The sequence below is a fragment of the Rhea americana genome, unplaced genomic scaffold (assembly GCF_003343005.1).
Source record: "Rhea americana isolate MKP2758 unplaced genomic scaffold, rheAme1 scaffold_6, whole genome shotgun sequence".
In the NCBI taxonomy this organism is placed as follows: Eukaryota; Metazoa; Chordata; class Aves; order Rheiformes; family Rheidae; genus Rhea; species Rhea americana.
Window position 1 is genome coordinate 617,574 of NW_028186756.1, and position 19,019 is coordinate 636,592.

The window sequence follows — 19,019 nt, forward strand, 5'->3', positions numbered from 1 at the left end:
YGAGGCACGCAACCGCACGGCCCTCACTGAGCTTTCAGAGGAAAGGCACAGGCAGCACGATGGTGCAGCCACTAGCCCAGGCTTAGGGAGGGGAGAGCTGCCTTTGCACTGAACATCTCCTGGCGACCCCAGAGTCCCTCCCTCGGTCAGCACGGGGCGAAAGCACCGCACGCACAGTCCGAGCGCCGAGTTTGCAGGCTGCTGGCACTCACCTCCTGTCCCGTGGCGATGTCTATTGCTGTATAAACGGTACCCGAGGCCCTAGGAAAAAGAAAAACACAGCAGTCAAGAAATGAGAAGCAGCCTGGGTGCTTAGTGCAAAGGTCCAAATACACCTAAGAGCCTTCGGAAGGAAGGAGCTAGACACGGCCTTCTCCAGAGCGCTGTCCTCCAGCCACCCTGCCGGCCACACAACGAGGCACACGAGAAGTTCCACACAAAACCCGAGAACGACTCAAAACAAACAGGAAGCCTCTGAGCRGCAAGAGCTGCTCGGCAATCCCTTCGGGTTCAAAAGCGAGGGGCCCCCATGGGCTTGTTAACCCTGCTGGGGCTTCTCCTGCTGAAGCAAGCCACAGGTTTATGCTGCCATCATCATCTAAGGTGCACGAATATCGAGCCCCTGGGAAACACAGAGCCAAGGTGGGAACCAGGCAAAGCGGGAACAGTCATCTAGCAAGCATTGCACAGAGACAAAATACCAAAATTGGTGAATTTGCTCAGTTTTACATGATCACCTCGTTTGTCTCTGTTTACCTGCAGGCTGAAATGTTTCCAAAGCATTTTAATACAACAGGCACCAGAGACTGTGTGCCCGTGCTGAGAACAATGTTATCATTGGGCACGCTATGTATCCTTTTAATATAAATGCAAATGCATTTTCCTATGACTAATTGTTGAGATTAATCCAATTTGCTTTCATAAAAAGCCAACACCATTTATTCAGAGTTGCTAACATGTGCTGTACTTCCTGAGCAAAGTCCTGTCAGGGTTTATTTAAAAACCACTATTTAAATTAGGATGCTTTTTGGTATGCTCTGGGCCATCTGTGAAGAGTTTAGATAAARGTGAGTAATTTAAGTAAAGCTGTGAATTAATTGCAAGGGCTCTGTGATCCTGCATTAGGGACTTTTATTTCTAAGCAGCTATAATTTCTGATCTGTATCTAACTTTTAAATTCTTCTGTAGTATCTTGGTTTTAATGCAGTTAGGCAAATACCAGAGCCTGCAATTAGATCTGTGTCACTGTGATGCAGTGCAGTACAGATTTTTTTAAAAAAAGAAAAGCTAAACTCAGGCTGCTCAAGTCTCCACACTAATTTATCTTTCTAGCAGGAGCTAAGCACTACTTGAGCCAGCACGTCCTCTTTAGCAAGCACTAGTTAACTAAGTTTCCTCCAGGGTCAGCAGCATTTTCAGCCCTAAACTGGAGACAAATTACAAACAAGAGACTCGGCACTCAGGCTGACCTGTTTTTCAGCCCAGACCCGCTGATTCCTGGTCACTGCTAATAGCTCTGTAACCATCACAGTATTTATTAAATTCACCCACCGGATGGAGCAATGAGATGTCACCGCCTGGACAATTCCCTTTTCCTTAAGTGCAAAGTCACTCTCTACCTGCACTTCTCTTGGCAGCGGGTCCACCTTGCAGTCAGGTGCCCCTCGGCGTATCGGCATGCAGTACCGGTCCTTGCGCCTGTGCCCCCAGCCAGGCACGTGAGCTAKACGGATGGAGCTGGGACACCTGGACAGTCAAATGAGACTTCCCACACAGCTACAAAATTAAGCTGCCGCTCTAACCGTGCATCAGAAAAAAAAAATGAAATGATTGTTTATGCAAATTTTTTTCCTTAAGCACCAGACTGCAGCATTTTGTTAGACTTCCTATTTTTCAGCAGCTGAGTAATGGAAAAGTCCCCCAAAGCACCATGTAGGGGTAGTGTGAACTGTTTCTGGTAGCAATCTGGGGGCATGGGGCCTGGTTAACTAAATCTAGGCCCAGTTAACTAAATTTACACCTACTTTCCTGAAACAGTCAGAATGTAACTTGCGGTGCGAGGACATGCCTTTCTGCAGACTTCTGCACMGTCACCGGCAGGGAAGACGTGTCGACAAAGACCTGCAGCAGCTTAGCCCTCCCCGCAGTGCTACACCGCGAGCCGGAATGGCATCGGTCCTCCTGCACATCCTGCGGGATGAACTGATCCCAAGTACCTTAGGGAGTGCACTTGCTGTTTGAGCATTTGAGAAAAAAATTACTGTAATTTAGATACTAAAAGCCAGAGCAAGTCTTACACAAAATAAAGAGCTTTGCACGTATTTGAAACCCAAATAAAGGTATCTGAGAGTCTCACATTCAACTGTTCACTGCGATAGCAATTCAGATCCAAAAGACATCCAGTACAGTGTCCTCCAAGGTGATTTCTGTCTGCTAGGATCTGACCCCCAGCTCTGTCAGTCGACCTGGCTGGTTACACTGGCACACTTATCCCTCCACAACGCGGGCACACCATCTCCCAGCTGCACTACAAGCTGAAGGAAATCACTTCAGAGGCCCTTTTAGGCCAGATATGATGGTCATTTTCTCGTGGTGACAGCAATAACCTGCTTCACACACGTTTATTCTGAATCTCACTTCTTCAGCTGACACTCATCTTTTGAGAGACTGGCACAATTTAAGTGTCCACTGACAAATGACAGTAAGAACCAAAGCTTGGGGTCAAAACCAAGCTGGAGTCTGAGTTATACAACGAACGGCACAGAATAACCTTCCCTCGAGTGCCCTATCAAATAAAATATTTCTACTACCAGAGAAAGAGCATGAACATGTCTGGCCTTCCTCAGTATATACCATTTGTAGGTCTGCAATATGCTACCCTGAGTTCAAATCTGACAAAACAGTTAAGGCAGAAAAATTACCTACCAACGTCAGTGAACTGTATTCTGTCACACAGTGACTGCAGCATGACGCTGCGCTTACGCAAACGGAGTTAGCCTTCCTGGGATCACCACGCAGCCTAGGACGCTTCCACTGGGCAGCGAGTCTCAGATAATATTTAAAAAGCAAATCAAATGTTTAGTTCTGATGTTATTTCTCCTTTTTTCTCCTCGCATATAAAATACTTCAAAACAATCCTACTCATAGTAGGTAAAGTAGGGTTTCAAAATCGAATAGTTGGCAGATGATTTTCAGTAAACTACTAATACTTGCAGGATCCGAAAATGTTCTACTGTCAGGCAGAAGTTTGAGAGTTTGAGGTTTGTTTTTTTTTTTTTTTTTTCTTTCACTGCCTATGCTAGAAAATAGAGATAACTAACCTCTGGTTTAGACTTTTAAACTACGCTGTTATAACCCTGATCATTGAAATAATTTCTTCAGCAAAACTTTTTAAAATAAATGGTATTCTGAGCTGTCATTTACCTGACATCCATCAGGTGATAGGTTGCTCTTTAAGGTCACAAAGCAGAACTTTCTTCTCCTTTCTTTAGTGCAACTATTATTCACAGACATATAAAAATGATTTCTTCTATTAAAATAAGCATACAAGTATCACATGCTTGAGGCACAGTAAATCTCCCAAGTGCTTGCAATCTCGGCAGACAAGACACTGACAGCAGCAAGGTATCTTTTATGATTCATTTTGGCCACTATGAAAATACTGATTTATACTGATAGCACAGGAGAATTTAAACCCAGCATCTGAATGTGCTGGAGCTTGCCTAACTTCACACTTGATACTAAACCAGTAAAGTATCTGCCCTGTGTTTTTGTGTAAGTAACTATGACTGGACTTACCCTTGGCCGATTTTTTCAAATCGAGTATATTTCTTCTTAGGGTCTCCCACACTCACAATGCTTCCTGAAAGAAACAAGATTAAAGATGCTCACTTGAAAATGGAGATTCCACCTAAGCCCAGAACACCACCACTCTGTCTGGGCCTCTGAGCTGCTTGCGTTCAGCCAGCTGACAAGACTGGCAGCTCCCAAGTGCTGGTGGCCTCTGCAAAGGCTGATACTCTACAGTCCTTTGAAGAGTACCTGAGTCTGTGGAGGTTGGCAAGAAACTGAGAACATGGAGAACCCAGATGTTTACAGAAGACAGATATGAATGAAGAACAAATAGCAGTGCAAGTGTTTGTTGTTTAAATGTTAACAAGAGCTGGAAAAAGAGTCTTTTTTTTTCTTAGAAATAAATACTCTGTGTGATTTTACGAGGGGTTTAATACTTTCAAATGCAACTTGGGTTTCAGAATCCATTTTTATAAACAGATGCCATTCAAAGAACARGAAGAACATAAAGTGTTTCCAGGAAGAGGTCCTGTCAACCTTTCAGTGGTTCACCAAAATAATGGTTTTGCCTTTTTAAAGCAGAGCAGTTAACATCATAATAATTAGCTACAAAGTTTTAAGAACTATGACCCTCACAATTCATTACAGAGGCTAAATTTGGAGAAGACCTTGCTTGTGTCGTCTGAAGAACCACCACTTGTCTTCAGCCTGCCTTGGATGAGCAAGCAGCAGGAGACTTGCTGTCTCCACAAGCTGATCCTCACAACCCAAGAGGGACCTGTGATGGCTAGCAAAAACAGCAACACTCCTCAGGAACAACTGTTACAAAGATTGCTGCACAAGTAAGATGCTGGCAATCTCCTGAGCACCTGGAGACGCGATGTGCAGGTCAGGCTAGATGGGGTGCTGCCATCTCCTGGTAGCTCATCGCTGTAGCACCAGGGAAGAGGCCAGCCCCTATGGCACAGGCTCTGCACAACGGCATSGGGCACGCCAGATCCCCCAGGCAGGTTTGGAGTGCATGGGCCACTCAGTGTTAAAATTAAAACATGCACAGCTTGGAGGTTTCTGGCCCATTCAGAGGTGTAGGCAGTCTGAACGGGAAGGAAGGAAAGCAGTAATTAGGATAGTCTGTTTGTATAAAACAGAAGAGCCAAAATCTGATAAACTCAAACAAATCCAGAGGAATAATTAAAAAAACAATATTGTTTTTTTCTGGTCTAGTAGTTTCCTAGATAAAATATAAACAACAAGGAGAAGTAAAAGCTTGTGGTTTAACGGCAATGCAAATGACTTCTAAAGATTTAGCTTAGAATGCACATCACTGAAATCCATAGGGAAGATTAATTCAGGAGGAACAAATCCCTATATGTGACTGCATATTTTGTTTGAGCAGTCTGGCAATATTCCTACATTACAAATACAAACACACACCTATTTATTCACCAGTGCTTCCAAATCAAAACTAGGAGATGTGYCTCTCGCTGTAAGTAGCAACAAACACATTTTTCCCTTCTGTCCAGGCCATTTCTCTGGAGCAGAGGGCTTTTAGCATCCAAACGGGCATCTGAAGGGACACCCGGCCAGGAATCCTGCCTGCCGGCACAGCAAGAAGGGGCATCAATACCATCTGCTACACTCCCTGATAAAAGAGTTTTGCTGGCCGTGGCAAGGGCGCTAATGGGGAGCTGCAGGGGAAGAGGTTTCCCTTGCTCAGTGAGACCCACTCGCCCTCGTCCGGCACCCCAGGAACGCCGGCCTGTGCTGCCAGCAGCGTAAGAGCTTGGTGGCTGAGGATGCCAACACAGCCTCAAGTAGCCTGAAGTGATCCTGCCCCACCATCCCAACCTGTGAGAATTACACTAAYGGTACTGTCTTGAGTCCAAGCCAAAGACTAAACACTTCCAGGWACCAGTTAACTTTCAGTATTTTCCCCTAGTGACAGGATGAGAGCTAGCACTGAGATGCAACTATCGTAATTGTTGCTTAGTGCCAAAACTCTTCAAAGATAGAAGAATGCTGCCGGTCCAGGGAAGATTTGCCCAAAGTCAGCAAGAATGGTACTAAAATGACACTGATCTCAGTCTGCTTGATCCACAGCAAGAGCCACTGCTTTCTGCCCAACGACCTGCTGCTCTTTGCCAACCAAGTCCCAACTGCCCCCTTATCACAGCACCTGCGGCTGACCCAAGCTGCACCTTCATCCCCTATCCAGTAACCCATGCAGCAAGAGCTCCAGCCCCTTTTGCTCCTGCACAGGGTTAGTGTCCACGGCGATGCTTTGCAGCCTGACCAAAGCAACGGAACCAACGCGGAACGTTGCTTAGCACGAGGCGGAGCACAGGACACACCATTTCCAGCTCTACTTCCAAATCTGCAGCCAAAATGGGATACCTTGAAAGTGGCTGCTGCTAAGCTCCAGGGGACTCCTGCAGTGGGATCCTCTTGGAGCAGAACAAGGGTGGCTTTGCGGCCAAAGTGGAACTCACTGACATGTATAATGTAAGACGAAGTTTGCTTTCTACTTTGCTAAAACTGATCTTCTGTATAAAATAATCCTTCAGTCGAGAGGAACGTGACCAGAGGAATCTGGGACTCCCTTTAAACTGAGTGAAAACCAGGGACGTGACCAAAAGAAAGCCCATCCAGAAGGAAACTCGCACTGCTGGGTTTCATCATCCCAAGATAGTCATGCCCATGAGTCTTCACAGCACTAAACCAAACACTGCCATAATCCTGTGCTAGGCTGAATAACAGGAAAAATACCGTGTTAGTGTCTGACTAGGTGCTATTTTCAGCTAGTTAATGGTACTACATACCTGTCAGGACAAATATCAGAAGTTCATGGAAGCTGATGTTACAAAAGAGTAGAGAAAAAAGAGACTGAATAATAAATATTTTTAGTATAGTAAGAATTTTCCAAATTTGCCACTGATTCTGCAGCTCAGATTTCAGAACTTGAGTAGTACTTTTGAAGGTCAGTTGCTTGTGGCTGGTTTCTTGTGCACATCAAATGCAACAGCACTGAAACCAACAGACTGGAGTGTGGTCCCAGCTTAGAAAAGCACTTTCCATTCTGGACAAAAGATAAACATATCAACCGTTTTGATGTCTTTGAGCACTTTCCTTTATCAAGTCCTAAATTCAGTGCTTAAGAAAGCAGATCTGGGCCACTTGTATTTTATAATTACAGCAGAACATATTCAAGATTTCATTATAGGCAGAATTTAATTTGATCTTATCTCAATATTACAGKTTTTACTCCCTAGTAAAATTTGTAATGAAAGTGGCTCTAAAAAAACACAACTTATTCCAAGCAGAAAAGAATTATGAAAGCAATTTAARATAAAAGAGGGCAGGGAACGTCTTTCTAAAAGTTGAATAAAATCAATTGTGGGAGAAGTAGGCAAGGTGGAGAAATCATATGGTTTAAATAAATAAAAAAGCACATGAGCTTAAATGTAATTAGCCTAGAACTGTAACAAAAGGACACCATCCAATTTTCAGATGGCTTCRTGGAAGCATAAAAAGATTTTCACAATGCACACTACAATTTGCCTAAGTCAGACCTTCAAACCTGGCTCACTGAGTATCAAATTCTTAAAAAGAAAACACACATAAACATGTATACATAAACATGTAACATTTAAAGACATAACCTGCAATAACTCATGGCTTAGTCCTAATCTGAGATACACAGAAGACTGAAAAAATGATACACATGCTTTTGTTCACCTATGCAGCATACCTGCAGCCCTCATGTTAGAAACCTGTCTCAAACATTTAGCCTCAGCTGAAGGAGCTATAATTCTTCTCTTTATAAGGTGATACACCTGCAGGTGATWTATATAAAGGTTATGTATCAGCAGGTATATACCAGCTCTGGAATACATATATTAATGTATTTCATCCTCTCTGAAGAAAAACTCAGAAAACTCTATACAAGCAGCTAAAATCTCACACCTGAGGCTTCAGTGTCTGCAGTCACACCAACTGTGAGCGGCAAGGCAGTTAGGATGAAGAGGTTAGTTTAGCCCAAGAATAAGCTGCAAACCCACCACTGTGATGAAGCAACAGCCAGACAGCACCCCTTTACAAGGGGTTGTCCCCATTAAAGACACAACATTACTGACTTTGAGATTAAAGGCAAGGAGATTTAGATAGTTTTTATGCTCACAGTTAATACAAGACACAGACTGAGCTGGCCTAAGTTATGAACCCAGGGATATATCATCTGATAATATAGCACTGGCAGCTATTATGTGCAAGAAGTCTATTAAACTGATTATACTGTAGAACCAGGAGTCACACAGCAGCTTGATACGTTTTCCTAGAACATGATCTGTGCAGGGGATCGTGAGTATCAGCTGGGTGGAAATTAGCTATGAGAAAGCGTCATGTATCTGAGGAATATGCGGTGGATGAGCTGGAGGCTCGCTCCTGAGAAACGCTCACAGTGCAGTCTCACACGACCATGCCACACAGAATTGGCATGCACACGTTCCCTTTGACATGTCTTTATSAGCACAAAGCTAAAAAACAAAATAGAGGTTATTATAAATTTCTCCTTTTGGGCATGTTGGAAATGTGCCCTTTTCCATCCATGGTATCAACTGAAGTTCTTTAAAAGGAGTCCTGAGTCCTCTCTGACAGAAATGGAGAATTCTTACAAAAAAAACAAACAAACAACAACAACAAAAAAACTCTAGTACAGTAGTAGTGGTAGTAATAATACTGGTAGCAGTAATTGTATTTTGGCACTGATGAGAAGCTGGAGTCTACACAGAATTTAGGAACCCAAATATTTTGTTAAATTTGGGCATCAGCAGAAAGGAGTTCACTAGGCCATTCAGTAGGGCACAGCCTTCTGCTCAACCAGAAATAATCTCTTTTTTGGCCTTTAGCATAGAAGGAAGCTCTGACAAATCCAACCCTATCATAAATGCCCACAGAGGCAGAAGGAATGCCCAGAGTGCTCTCTCCTTTCCTCTAAGCACAATAACAGTTTGGATATGAAGCTGTCAGTGCCCCTGTGACACTAAAATGAGGATAAATGTTTGGTACATACAGTCCTGAGACATGCATACACTGCACTGCCTTATCAAACAAGGCATTCTGAATACTTACTCAACTTCTCTAGGATCTCCTCATCTGTCATCTTGGATTTTTTTCGCTGTCGGTCTGTATTTCTGTATAACGTGTTTGTGTTTGAGTTTTCAGGTTGGGGAGTGGTGGCTTCTTTAGCTGGTGCTGGTGCAGCGACAGGTTCGATTACAGAGCGTGTGTAGATCTGAGACAAGAAATCATTTTGTGTCAGAAAGGCGACCTGCAGAGATGCCCCTGAGATTGTATTTCAGGCACAAATCTTTAAGATGATGCTGTCTGCCTGAAAATCAYACTGTAAAAAATGGAGTCCAAATCATGTTTCTTAGTCATACAGGGCTTTTAACATATTTGTTTTCACTGTTCACWGCTCAAACTGAATGAGCAGAAATAAAAGCCAGTTTTACACATGTTCATGGTTAGTTTATTTTCCATTTTCATTTTTGTTGATTTTCTGAAAGATGACTGAGACAATGAATTTACCGTGTTTCAGGGATTCAGGAGTAAATCTGTTTGGGGCCTGGCAGCCTCAACCCCAGGGCCYATGTGTCTTCACATGTAATAAAAGGCCTCTTTAGTTGGAACTTTGTTAAAAATTCTATGGATGGCACCAGTGGCAAACTCATCCTCCAGAGGCTCTGAGACTTTGCAGAGCAAACAAAAATAATGAGCAATAAAATTCACTTTTATTGTTTAAGATATCTATCTGAACAGAGGCAGGGAGTATACCTCTTTTCCGATTATAACTGTTGAACTGACTTTTCACCAGTATTTCAGACTTTAGGGAGAGGCAATTAGGAACTTCATTCCAATCTTTCAGATGCACACAGCTGCTTAGGAATCTTCTCATCAAACTAAGTCTCCTTCAATTTATAAAAGTTAGGAGCATAGTCTAAGCTGTATATTTAGCTCCTTCTATAGTGAGTGGAGAGAGATGGGTATCTCCAGGGGACAGTTTCTCCTGCATATGAAATGAATTGCCTCTGATGGAGTCTCTCCACTGACAACTGATAGCCCCTACACAGATATTTCAGACAAAGTTACTCACCTTTACATCAGTAGTATTAGTATTAAGATAAAAAATGCTACCCTTATGTGATTACTAAACTAAAACTCACAGTTCCTATTAGCATCGTGGGAAACTCGGAATTAAATGCAAAAGTTCAAACCAAATTTTCCTGGTGTCAATGGCTAGGGTGAGGCAATAACCTATGGCACATTTCCATGAATTGCACATGTTGGCTCATCAGAAACATTCAGCTCTGAATTATACAACAAACAGCCTTAATCAAAGCTGGGACTCACAGATTTCGTATGCTCAGGCCGTGGTGCAATAACAGGTGGAGGTTCATTGTCATCTTCCTCTTCCTCATCCTCTTCATCCTCTTCTTCAGAAACAGGGGGAGCTAATGGGGGCTCTGATGCCGTCTTTGTGCTCTGTGGATAGACGGTAGCGTGAGTGACAATTCCTGTGTTTGGCACCCAAGAGGTTTGATAATGACATGTAACTTCAGTCTGTTTGGACACGACAAACCAATTTATACTTCCCTACAGACCTAGAGGCCACAGTTGTAGGTTACACAGGGCAAAACACAATTTTACAGTGACAAATTACCATCCTGTTTTGTTAATTCATCTCAGTGTTTTTCACTTTTCTTTTTTATTTATTTACAGTAAACTGCAGTTTAGTAAACTACAGCGGGCTATTGAACTCTGTCCTGTATACCCTACTGGAGCAATAAATGAAATACAAACAACTACATCGTTTCTTTCCATGCGCGGTCAAAGACTAATTTCACAAAGAGTAATACTTGAACACATCTAGTATCTGGTAAATCGCTTTGGCATTGTGTTTGCAGAAATGGTAACAGTTAATTACACTAACAGGTATCTACTGGCTAAGTTAATTAACACACTTCAAAGGACAAAGCCTCCTTCACTGTCTTACTGGGAATCTTGTTTTGGAGAGAAAGGCTATTTCTTCCTGTATTATTTTACCCCTGGGGTAATCCTATCGCATGCTTTCACAGTGCTGAATTTCCCCATTTAAGAGCTCCTTTTTCATCACCATCCTCATCTTTACTTAATCATAAGCTAACACCCGGATATTTTTGCGTTTGTTTGCTTCTTTTTGCAACGGTAACAGCAAGTGAATGCCGCTGACTCAGCAGGGAAGGCGTGCGTCCCAGCAGACTGTACGCGGCTGCAGGGTCGACCTCGCAGCTACTCATCCAGGCGCCTGTTATCGTCTGCCAGCAGAGGGAAAAAGCCACTGCCGCGGTGCAGCCGCCTTCAGGCAGACTGCAAATACAGGGCAGCTGAGGGGGGTCTGGCCATCACTTTAGACACACCTAGAGCAGGTGTGTACAGCTGGAGCCCACCGCCAGCCGCTGCTGCTGCTGCTGCCGCTGCCGGGGGGTGTCGCACTGTCACGGACCTGCTGGTGAAACAGGAACCTACTCGCTGCTCGCCCACTGCTCTGAAGGTGGCCCACACCAAGGCACGGGGGGAATTTAAGCAGAGCAAAGGAGCTGCTCCACATATTTGCACCTCTTTGGGGTTATCTTTATAACGGCATCCCTCAGGCCAGTGTAAATACCAGTGAGGGAAGGCCCAGAGATGGGAGCAACTGGGCCTTACTGAACAGATCACTACATTCTGCTTTAATTCACCTGTACTTCACCACACTGGCAGATATATTCAGCTACACAATGCTTTCTAGGAGAATCATTTAATCATTTGCTATTTAATGCACTAACGTTAACACTGATAAGTTTGATCAGTATTAATGCAGATGCCGTGAGAACATTTTTGAGATTTCTATGACAATTCAGTATCAATTAGAGTTGATCATTAATTAAAACTTTCTTTCAGTGGCTCCAGTGAGTTACATATCAATTATAACCTTATTTAGATTCACCTACATATCCAGTTGTACTAACAAAAAAGCATAAAATTTAATAGAAATTGATTTTAATTTGTTAAAACTGTATCAAAATGCGCTAATTAGACACACTGCTTATTACTGAAAATCATATAAGCCACCATGGCTAAGAACAGTGAGCTATCCTTTATCTGCAGAATCGGACTTTCATCTGCTTTAAAAAGTTCTTATAGAGAAAATTAGAAAACAGCCGGTGATTCCTTTCCTGCTGCCGTGAAGATGCCACAACGCACTTCCTTTCAGCTAAGAGGCCGGCATTCTTTCACAAAATTCAAAGCTGACACGTTACACCACAACTCCTAAACACTACAAAAGTAAAAGGTTGCTTTCACACTCACCGAAGGATGGGCTGCTATGTATCCATGGGCGCTCTTATCTGCAGCGGGCAAGGGAAAATGAACCAGACGCTTGTTATAACAGTGCCTGTTGTGGGGAGTCCCACAGAACAAGCAAATCCAAATTGACATCCCTTCAGCAGAAACAGTTATTTTACATAGCAAGCAAGATGACAGGATGATATACTAGGTTATTCTTTTTCTATACTTTCTCGCATCAGTTGTTTGCCCAGTTTTGCCAGTAAATAAAATGCAAGGAAAAACGGTTAAGAAAATGCAAGTTGTTCTCCAACATCCAACACTTCTGTTCCGCCCAAGAGCTAAGGCAGCTTTTAATCTCTCCTCATAAATTCCCTGCACTGATCCTCCCTAGTTTGCTGAACTTTTCTCCATAAAAGCTTCCCCAGAACTCCCCTCAGCTGCGACAATTCTGCTCTGACACAGCACAGTAACAATGCCGTTTAAAACCATTTTAAAACCAACTCAGTTGTTATAGGTCATCAAAAGAACACATCAGTACAAAAAAATAGATAAGTTGCATCTAGTCAAAAACCTCTGCTTTCTTGCTAGATGTAAATTTATCACCAGCCAGCAGAGTTTGCTTAGCAAAAAAAGAAAATAGAGACTAAGACACAGAATGCAAACTACAATACAGACTTGTTTTCTCAYTTCTAGTGTGCTCCATTACAGTTTTGCAGACTGTTCACAATCAAGGATAAAAGGAGAGCAACATCACATTCCCAGGCTCTTGAATGGTAATTTCCAGATCATGAGGAACTTCATGGAATGAACGTGCTACGGAGACTGCTTTGGACATTGCACTGTCCTTACCATCCATGGTTGCCAGGTCCCTTTTTAGGGCATCACAACAGCAGCTGTTTTGTATTTCTTTGTGCATTTATACATAGCAACCTAATCTTCACTACAGCTCATGTAAAATATACCTTGAAAATTCTTCTCAGTTAGAAAGTATCACAGAAATCCTCAGAGTCTGTAATCTATTGCTTTTAGGATCCAAAAATTACTCATAAAATGGACAAAATGGATACACCTTTTATCTCAATCTGAAGCAACAAGGATGCAAGGAAGAAGCAAAAGAAAGTAAACATTATTTTTGGCTACCAATATCTATAGCTTCTGAATAAAAACGGCAGTGATTGTTCCATTTGGTATCTTATCTAGCTCTGAAAACAACTGACAGAGTCACATTTTAAACTACATTTTCAGGGACAAAAGGGGAATTTTAACTCATTTCACAGTGTTCAATCCTCTCTGAGTGGAATTTTTCTGAAGTTGATTCTTGACAACTGAGCTTCGGTTTGACTCATTTTGGGCCTGACATTCCCTTTTTTGCAGTGAAATGTTGACTTACCTCCTGAAGTAAAGCTCATGTATTTCTGGTTGTTAACTGTTTCTTTGGAATCGTAAAATTTGAGGACATCTAGAACTGCTTGTGGATTCTTCTTCTGCTCTAGTTTTGTTATGTTAGAGGTCTGTAGTAGCCTGGCCCACTGCTCTGGAATGCCCTGTAGATGTCAAGTGGAAAGAATACTAATTTAGATTATTCAGCAATCACATCAGTACAGTTCTTTACCAAGATCCCATGCTACCTGTAAGATTACTTTCCAAAATTTTGATTGACACTTTACACTTAAAATTAGAAGCTTATACAGTAGAGGCAATCATTCTCTTCTCTATCAAAATATAGAGCTAAAACCAGGATCCAACTTTAAAAAGAAAAGAAAGTTATGACTGTGACAGGAAAGAAAGTGCATGAAACTCATCTTTAAATCAACTCTGCTCTTCCATGGAATAATGACTTAAGGCTTAGCTTGTTTTCCTGGTGATTCGGTGCAGACATAACAAATAACAAGACTACTCTACATTTTTGGACAACACAGTGTATTTTAGGAGCTTTACACTGGATTTTTAATGCTTAATATCACAAATACACATGGCTGAAATGATCACCGCTGTCTGATTAAAAGGTAAACCCCATCCTGATACAACAATTTTCAGCATATCAGGAGAGCACTGAGGGGTTAAGAATCTGCATTTAAATTCTCAAAGCTGTAGCACTCAGCTGTAACACAGCTGCTGCTAAGGATGCCTCTTTTTAGAGCTCCTGCAGCTCTCTAGACTCTCTGCTGCAAATATATAGAAACCAGGGAGTCAGAAAACAGGCTGACAGTGCCAAAGCCTTGCATGAACTCTCAAACATTTTAAGAGAGTGGCATTTGAAAATCGATCCAATTACTGAAAATCACAATTCTACGTTGAAATTATATTGATGAGAAATTGCTTTAAATATCCAGTGTAATTTCCTAAATTTGAGAGCCTGTAATTTTCCCCATTTACTGCACAGCCAACATCTACCAGTGAATCACTGGACTTAAGGAATAAAAACAAACTATACCTGAAGTGCATTTATGCTTACCCTTGGTTCCACCCCAATCTAGATAAACATTTTAATATGGCTTCTTCCTAAGAAGTTCTCTGCAAAACAATGTGTGACATGGGCCTCCAGAGTTTCAGATTAATGAAAAAAAAGTGGGATAAGCCAAGCAACAAATCTACTGCACACACATCAACCTGCTGCTGCAGTGCTATGACATCTCAAAGAAGCACTTTGATGCAAGCTTCTTTTGGGCCTGTGACGCACCTCTGGGAGCTTCCCTGTGCACATCTGTGAGCCATAGAGATCTGGCTGTAATGGACGTAAATAAAGAAAGAAAAGAAAGTTAAAACAGAATGTGGGACAACTTAGAAGGTGGTAGGAGGTGAAACCAGTGGGCCAAAATGGGGAAAATCCCATCTAAAATGGGAGTTATGAGGTAGGTACACCAAACAGATTAGGTGGTGGACAAGCTACAGGGAGGCAGGTTTAGGAAAACAGAAAAATCACAACTGTTCCAAAGTTTGGAAGCATCATTCCCCCTTCTTTCTTTTTAAACCAGTTTTTCCTCTCCCTCATAAAAATACATTACTGAGGATTAATGGCAAGTGACTGGAAAAACTAGTGATTCCTCTTTTTAATTAAAAAAATAATAATAAAAGGAAAAATCTGGGCTTCAGCTATTTGTTTGCCTAGTTTTTAAAGCCAGGTTAGCAGTTTTGAATGGCCCTACACATTTTTTCAGTGGTTCTCCAGCCCCAAGATCACAACTGGCCAGTGCATGAGTCAACACAGTGCAATGGAGAAAGTAGCTGTCAAGCTCAGATTTCACACCAGGAGGTTGTGCATTGTTACAATCCAAATAACCTGTATGTGCCAGAGTGAAAACCAAGACAACTCTAAAGAGATGCTTGTTTAGATCAATAATGTGCAACTTCTCTGGATCTATACTCACAACTTTCACCCACTTGCTAATATCAGAATATGTAAACTTTAGAAGTTTGGTGGGTGACCAGCTTTTACTCTAGATTGGCGATCAGGGAACTGTTTCAGAAAGGCATGCGTTACAAAATCCACTCCAACATCCTGCAAACCACACTTCTTTCTTCATTCAGAAAATGCAACTGTTTCTTCAAAATAAATCAATATAGATCTCTAGAAGCATGCTCCCATCTAACAGTTTCCAACCAATTTTATTTTGCACTTTAAGCCCTCCTTCTTAGCAAGTGTGGTTGCTCCAAGCACAGAGAAATGGAGATATAACATATGTTCATGGGTAACAACACAATTTGGTGCTCAAGCATGAAAGCCAAATATCAGAAGCCCATGCAGGTATTCCCAACTTTGATTTGAGATGCAACTAATAGCAATCAGGTAATACAGCCAAGGGGATGATTGTTAGGTGTTAAAAAACTGTTCAATGCATTGCACATAATCAGTAAAGCAGACACTACTGGCATGACAACTGTAATTATTTGAAATTAAAAATAAATATTTGCACATTTATTGCACATTCCCAAGGCACTTCCAAACTTCTGAAGGAGACAGACAGTGTGATCACTAGACAGTGGGAATATTTTTAAGTGATATGGCTAGCGGCAGTCCCTTCAGCAAAAGGTACTTACCACACAACTACTTGGCTGACACATGAATTGTATCCAGGTTGGGACAAATCAGACATGCCAAATATAATGCAGTGCTTGTGTCTGGGGATTATTTGGGGGCTGATGGCTACTCCTTAGTAGCACTCCTACAGTGCAAAAATTCCCTTGATCTGCTCCACTAAGGCCTGCAAGCCAAGCCCTGTCCTACCAACCTGCACGAGGAGACCACCTGTCTCTGTGGTTGTTTTAAATTAGTTGGATCCTTCTCATTCTTCAGCACTGCACTTTCACACTTTAGGAACAAGAACTACTGAGGCAATGATTACCCAACACAGTGTACCTGTACAACAGCAGCCAGCTAATGTCCACTGTTTTGAAAGGGAAAAATGTATTAAAAAGAAATTGCTGCTACAGCAGTAAAGCTATATATATTCAGCCAAGAACAAGCCTTCCGTTCTGCAAAGGCTGGGCCCTGTGCATATGGCATCTGACACAAAATCAAAAGAGTCTGATGCTGCAAACTGTTTTGCCACGGTGGATGATAACAATAATATTAAAACTGAATCAAATAGCAATCCTGAAGAACTCGTAGAAAGTACTTAGAACTGAAATGCATTAACCTCTGCTTCCCTCCTTTCTGTTCCAGCCAGCAGGGACACAAAATTAACTGGGACCATCACCACCAACCCATGCGCTAAAGAGCCTAATTGTGACCCATCTCATTTGAGCAGAGCTGGAAGAAAAGGATCTGAAGCAAAGGGCAGCGATCAAGGCAGAAGGTTGAAAGGCAGAATGAAAAGAAAATGAATGAATAGTGAACGAACACGCACTGGGGAGAACGGTGAACCAAGGAAGGATGGAAAGAGGTATGGGATACAAATACAAAAGGGAAATAAACAGAAATACCCAGAAAGTAACAGAAAATAATGTGATAGCAAGATAAAGAGAACAACACTGAAGGTTAAATTAGACAATGAAGGCTACATGGGAGAGACTGAGAGGAAAAAGGAGAAAAACTGTGATAGTACAGAAAAAAACAATTTAGAAAGCCCTGAAATAGCAGATTTATGGTAACTATCTGAACAAAGATGAACATATCTGGACATTTCAAATGACCATTTAAGCAAGCCTTGGGCTTTGGCATTGAATAATTTTTAAAAGTAGATTTTGTAAGTATCAAAAAGCTAATAAACTTATCTACATATTCTATGTGTAATTCTACTTCCTAATTACTAAGAATGTTTCAATTTCAGTTCTCCTTTGAAGACATGCTACCAAACAAGTGTCTTTCTGCTTTTATTATTATAACTACTACTGCTACTCCTACGCTAGTTTTTACAGCTTTCTGAAAGTTTTGAGAAGAAAAAAAGTAGCAATCAAAGTAAAAATGAAGAATAAAGCACACTCAGGGCTCAAATTCTGGAAACTACCAATCCTCTATCCAGGCAGATGATTTGTCCCATCCTGGCTGTTTGGTTTATGCAGCCAGTCAACACTAACACACTCTACAGTTTGACGTACGATGGTAACACAGTCTCACAACTTAGCTCACAGGGTACTGATGGTTCAGAGAATTACTCAGGTTCCCTCTCACTTCCACAGTTCAACCAAACTCAAGCTGCCTGTTACCTGAGCTTTACTGATTAATGGTTTCAACCTCAAACTAGCAGCCTGATAGAAAATGCTTTGAAGTCCCCTGCAGACTTCAAGGAGCTTCTATCAGACTCATTTTCCCCAACACTTCATACACTTTGCTATTGCATAGSGGCTAGAAATGCATCAGATCACGCAGTCTGTGGAAATATTTTGAAAATTATTGAACTAAAATGAATGGGCTTTCCCATTRCTGCAGCTTTCTGAGCATCTCCAAAAGCTGTCTGCAGAGCAGCTGGACTTTGCACTTTGGGGCTGATTGTCTAGAATAAAACACACACTGTGCACATRTGTGAGGGTTTTTATGCTTTTCCAAAGACTATAGGACTGATAAAAGCATATGCCTATGTTTCTCCTAGTTTTCATTTTCCACTGACACTCTGCTGATAATCCTTGGAGGGGAAAAAAGGGAAAAAAAAGCAAAAGAAAAGTAGCCTGAATCAGAAGTAAACCACTCCAAATTCTAAGCCCAACAAATAAAAGTCTCTTTCTTCACAGCCTGGCTGCTGTCATCTGAAGTTTCTGGCAACAGAAGGCTTTCTTACCATCATGAAATAGAAGTTTTAGTAAGCGTGTAATACAGAGGTTACTTACTGTGAATTCTCCGGTGACGGCATCAAACCCCACATGAATCGTATGTTCAAAGTCTGAAGGAAGAGAGATCTCAGGGCGTTCTTTCTCTTTCTTCTTATTGGCTAGAGGCAAAATGTTAACATGCACTTATTTTCTGCACAGCTTTTCAGTCAAAAGTTTTCATAGTCACATGTGGTCAAAACAGAACTTTAAAACTAGAAAGTAAATCAAAGTGAATCTTACTTCACAAACAGACTCAAGTTACTACAAGATGAGCCTATTATCCATGTTTTCATCTGGAAGGTGACATTCAATTTTGATTTTCTTCCAATTTTTTTTTCTTCCAATGTCACAGCTGTCAAAAATAGGGATCCACGTTCATGAAGTGGCRTTCTTAGGCCATCCCTAATCAGTATTATTTCTACTATTCCTTTTTCACATYCAGCTACTAATTCCTGTTTGACTTTGCATCCAGCACATGCAAATATGTGCATACTCAGATACACCTCTTTTCTCCAGAKACGTTTTGAACCTCTTGTCAAACTCAGCCACATCAGATGGATGCGAGTGGTTTTACAGATAACCAGGTTCCTACAAGCCCTATGAAAAGAGGCAGCTGG

General features: G+C 41.7%; 1 protein-coding gene across 2 annotated transcripts in view; it reads right to left on the reverse strand.

The window, feature by feature from the left end:
- The window catches only part of PAK3 (p21 (RAC1) activated kinase 3), a 137,433-nt gene that overhangs the window by 15,477 nt on the left and 102,937 nt on the right, over positions 1 to 19,019 (reverse strand). For both annotated transcript variants that reach the window (XR_014897655.1, XM_085319633.1), the window contains exons 3-9: positions 18,421 to 18,521; positions 13,547 to 13,700; positions 12,178 to 12,215; positions 10,201 to 10,332; positions 8,920 to 9,082; positions 3,799 to 3,862; positions 213 to 261 (exon numbers count right to left, since the gene is read on the reverse strand). Coding sequence is in view for 1 of the 2 variants with exons in the window: in XM_085319633.1 (XP_085175759.1) it covers positions 213 to 261; positions 3,799 to 3,862; positions 8,920 to 9,082; positions 10,201 to 10,332; positions 12,178 to 12,215; positions 13,547 to 13,700; positions 18,421 to 18,521 (701 nt within the window). In the remaining variant the exon portion in view is untranslated. The remainder of the gene's footprint in view (positions 1 to 212; positions 262 to 3,798; positions 3,863 to 8,919; positions 9,083 to 10,200; positions 10,333 to 12,177; positions 12,216 to 13,546; positions 13,701 to 18,420; positions 18,522 to 19,019) is intronic.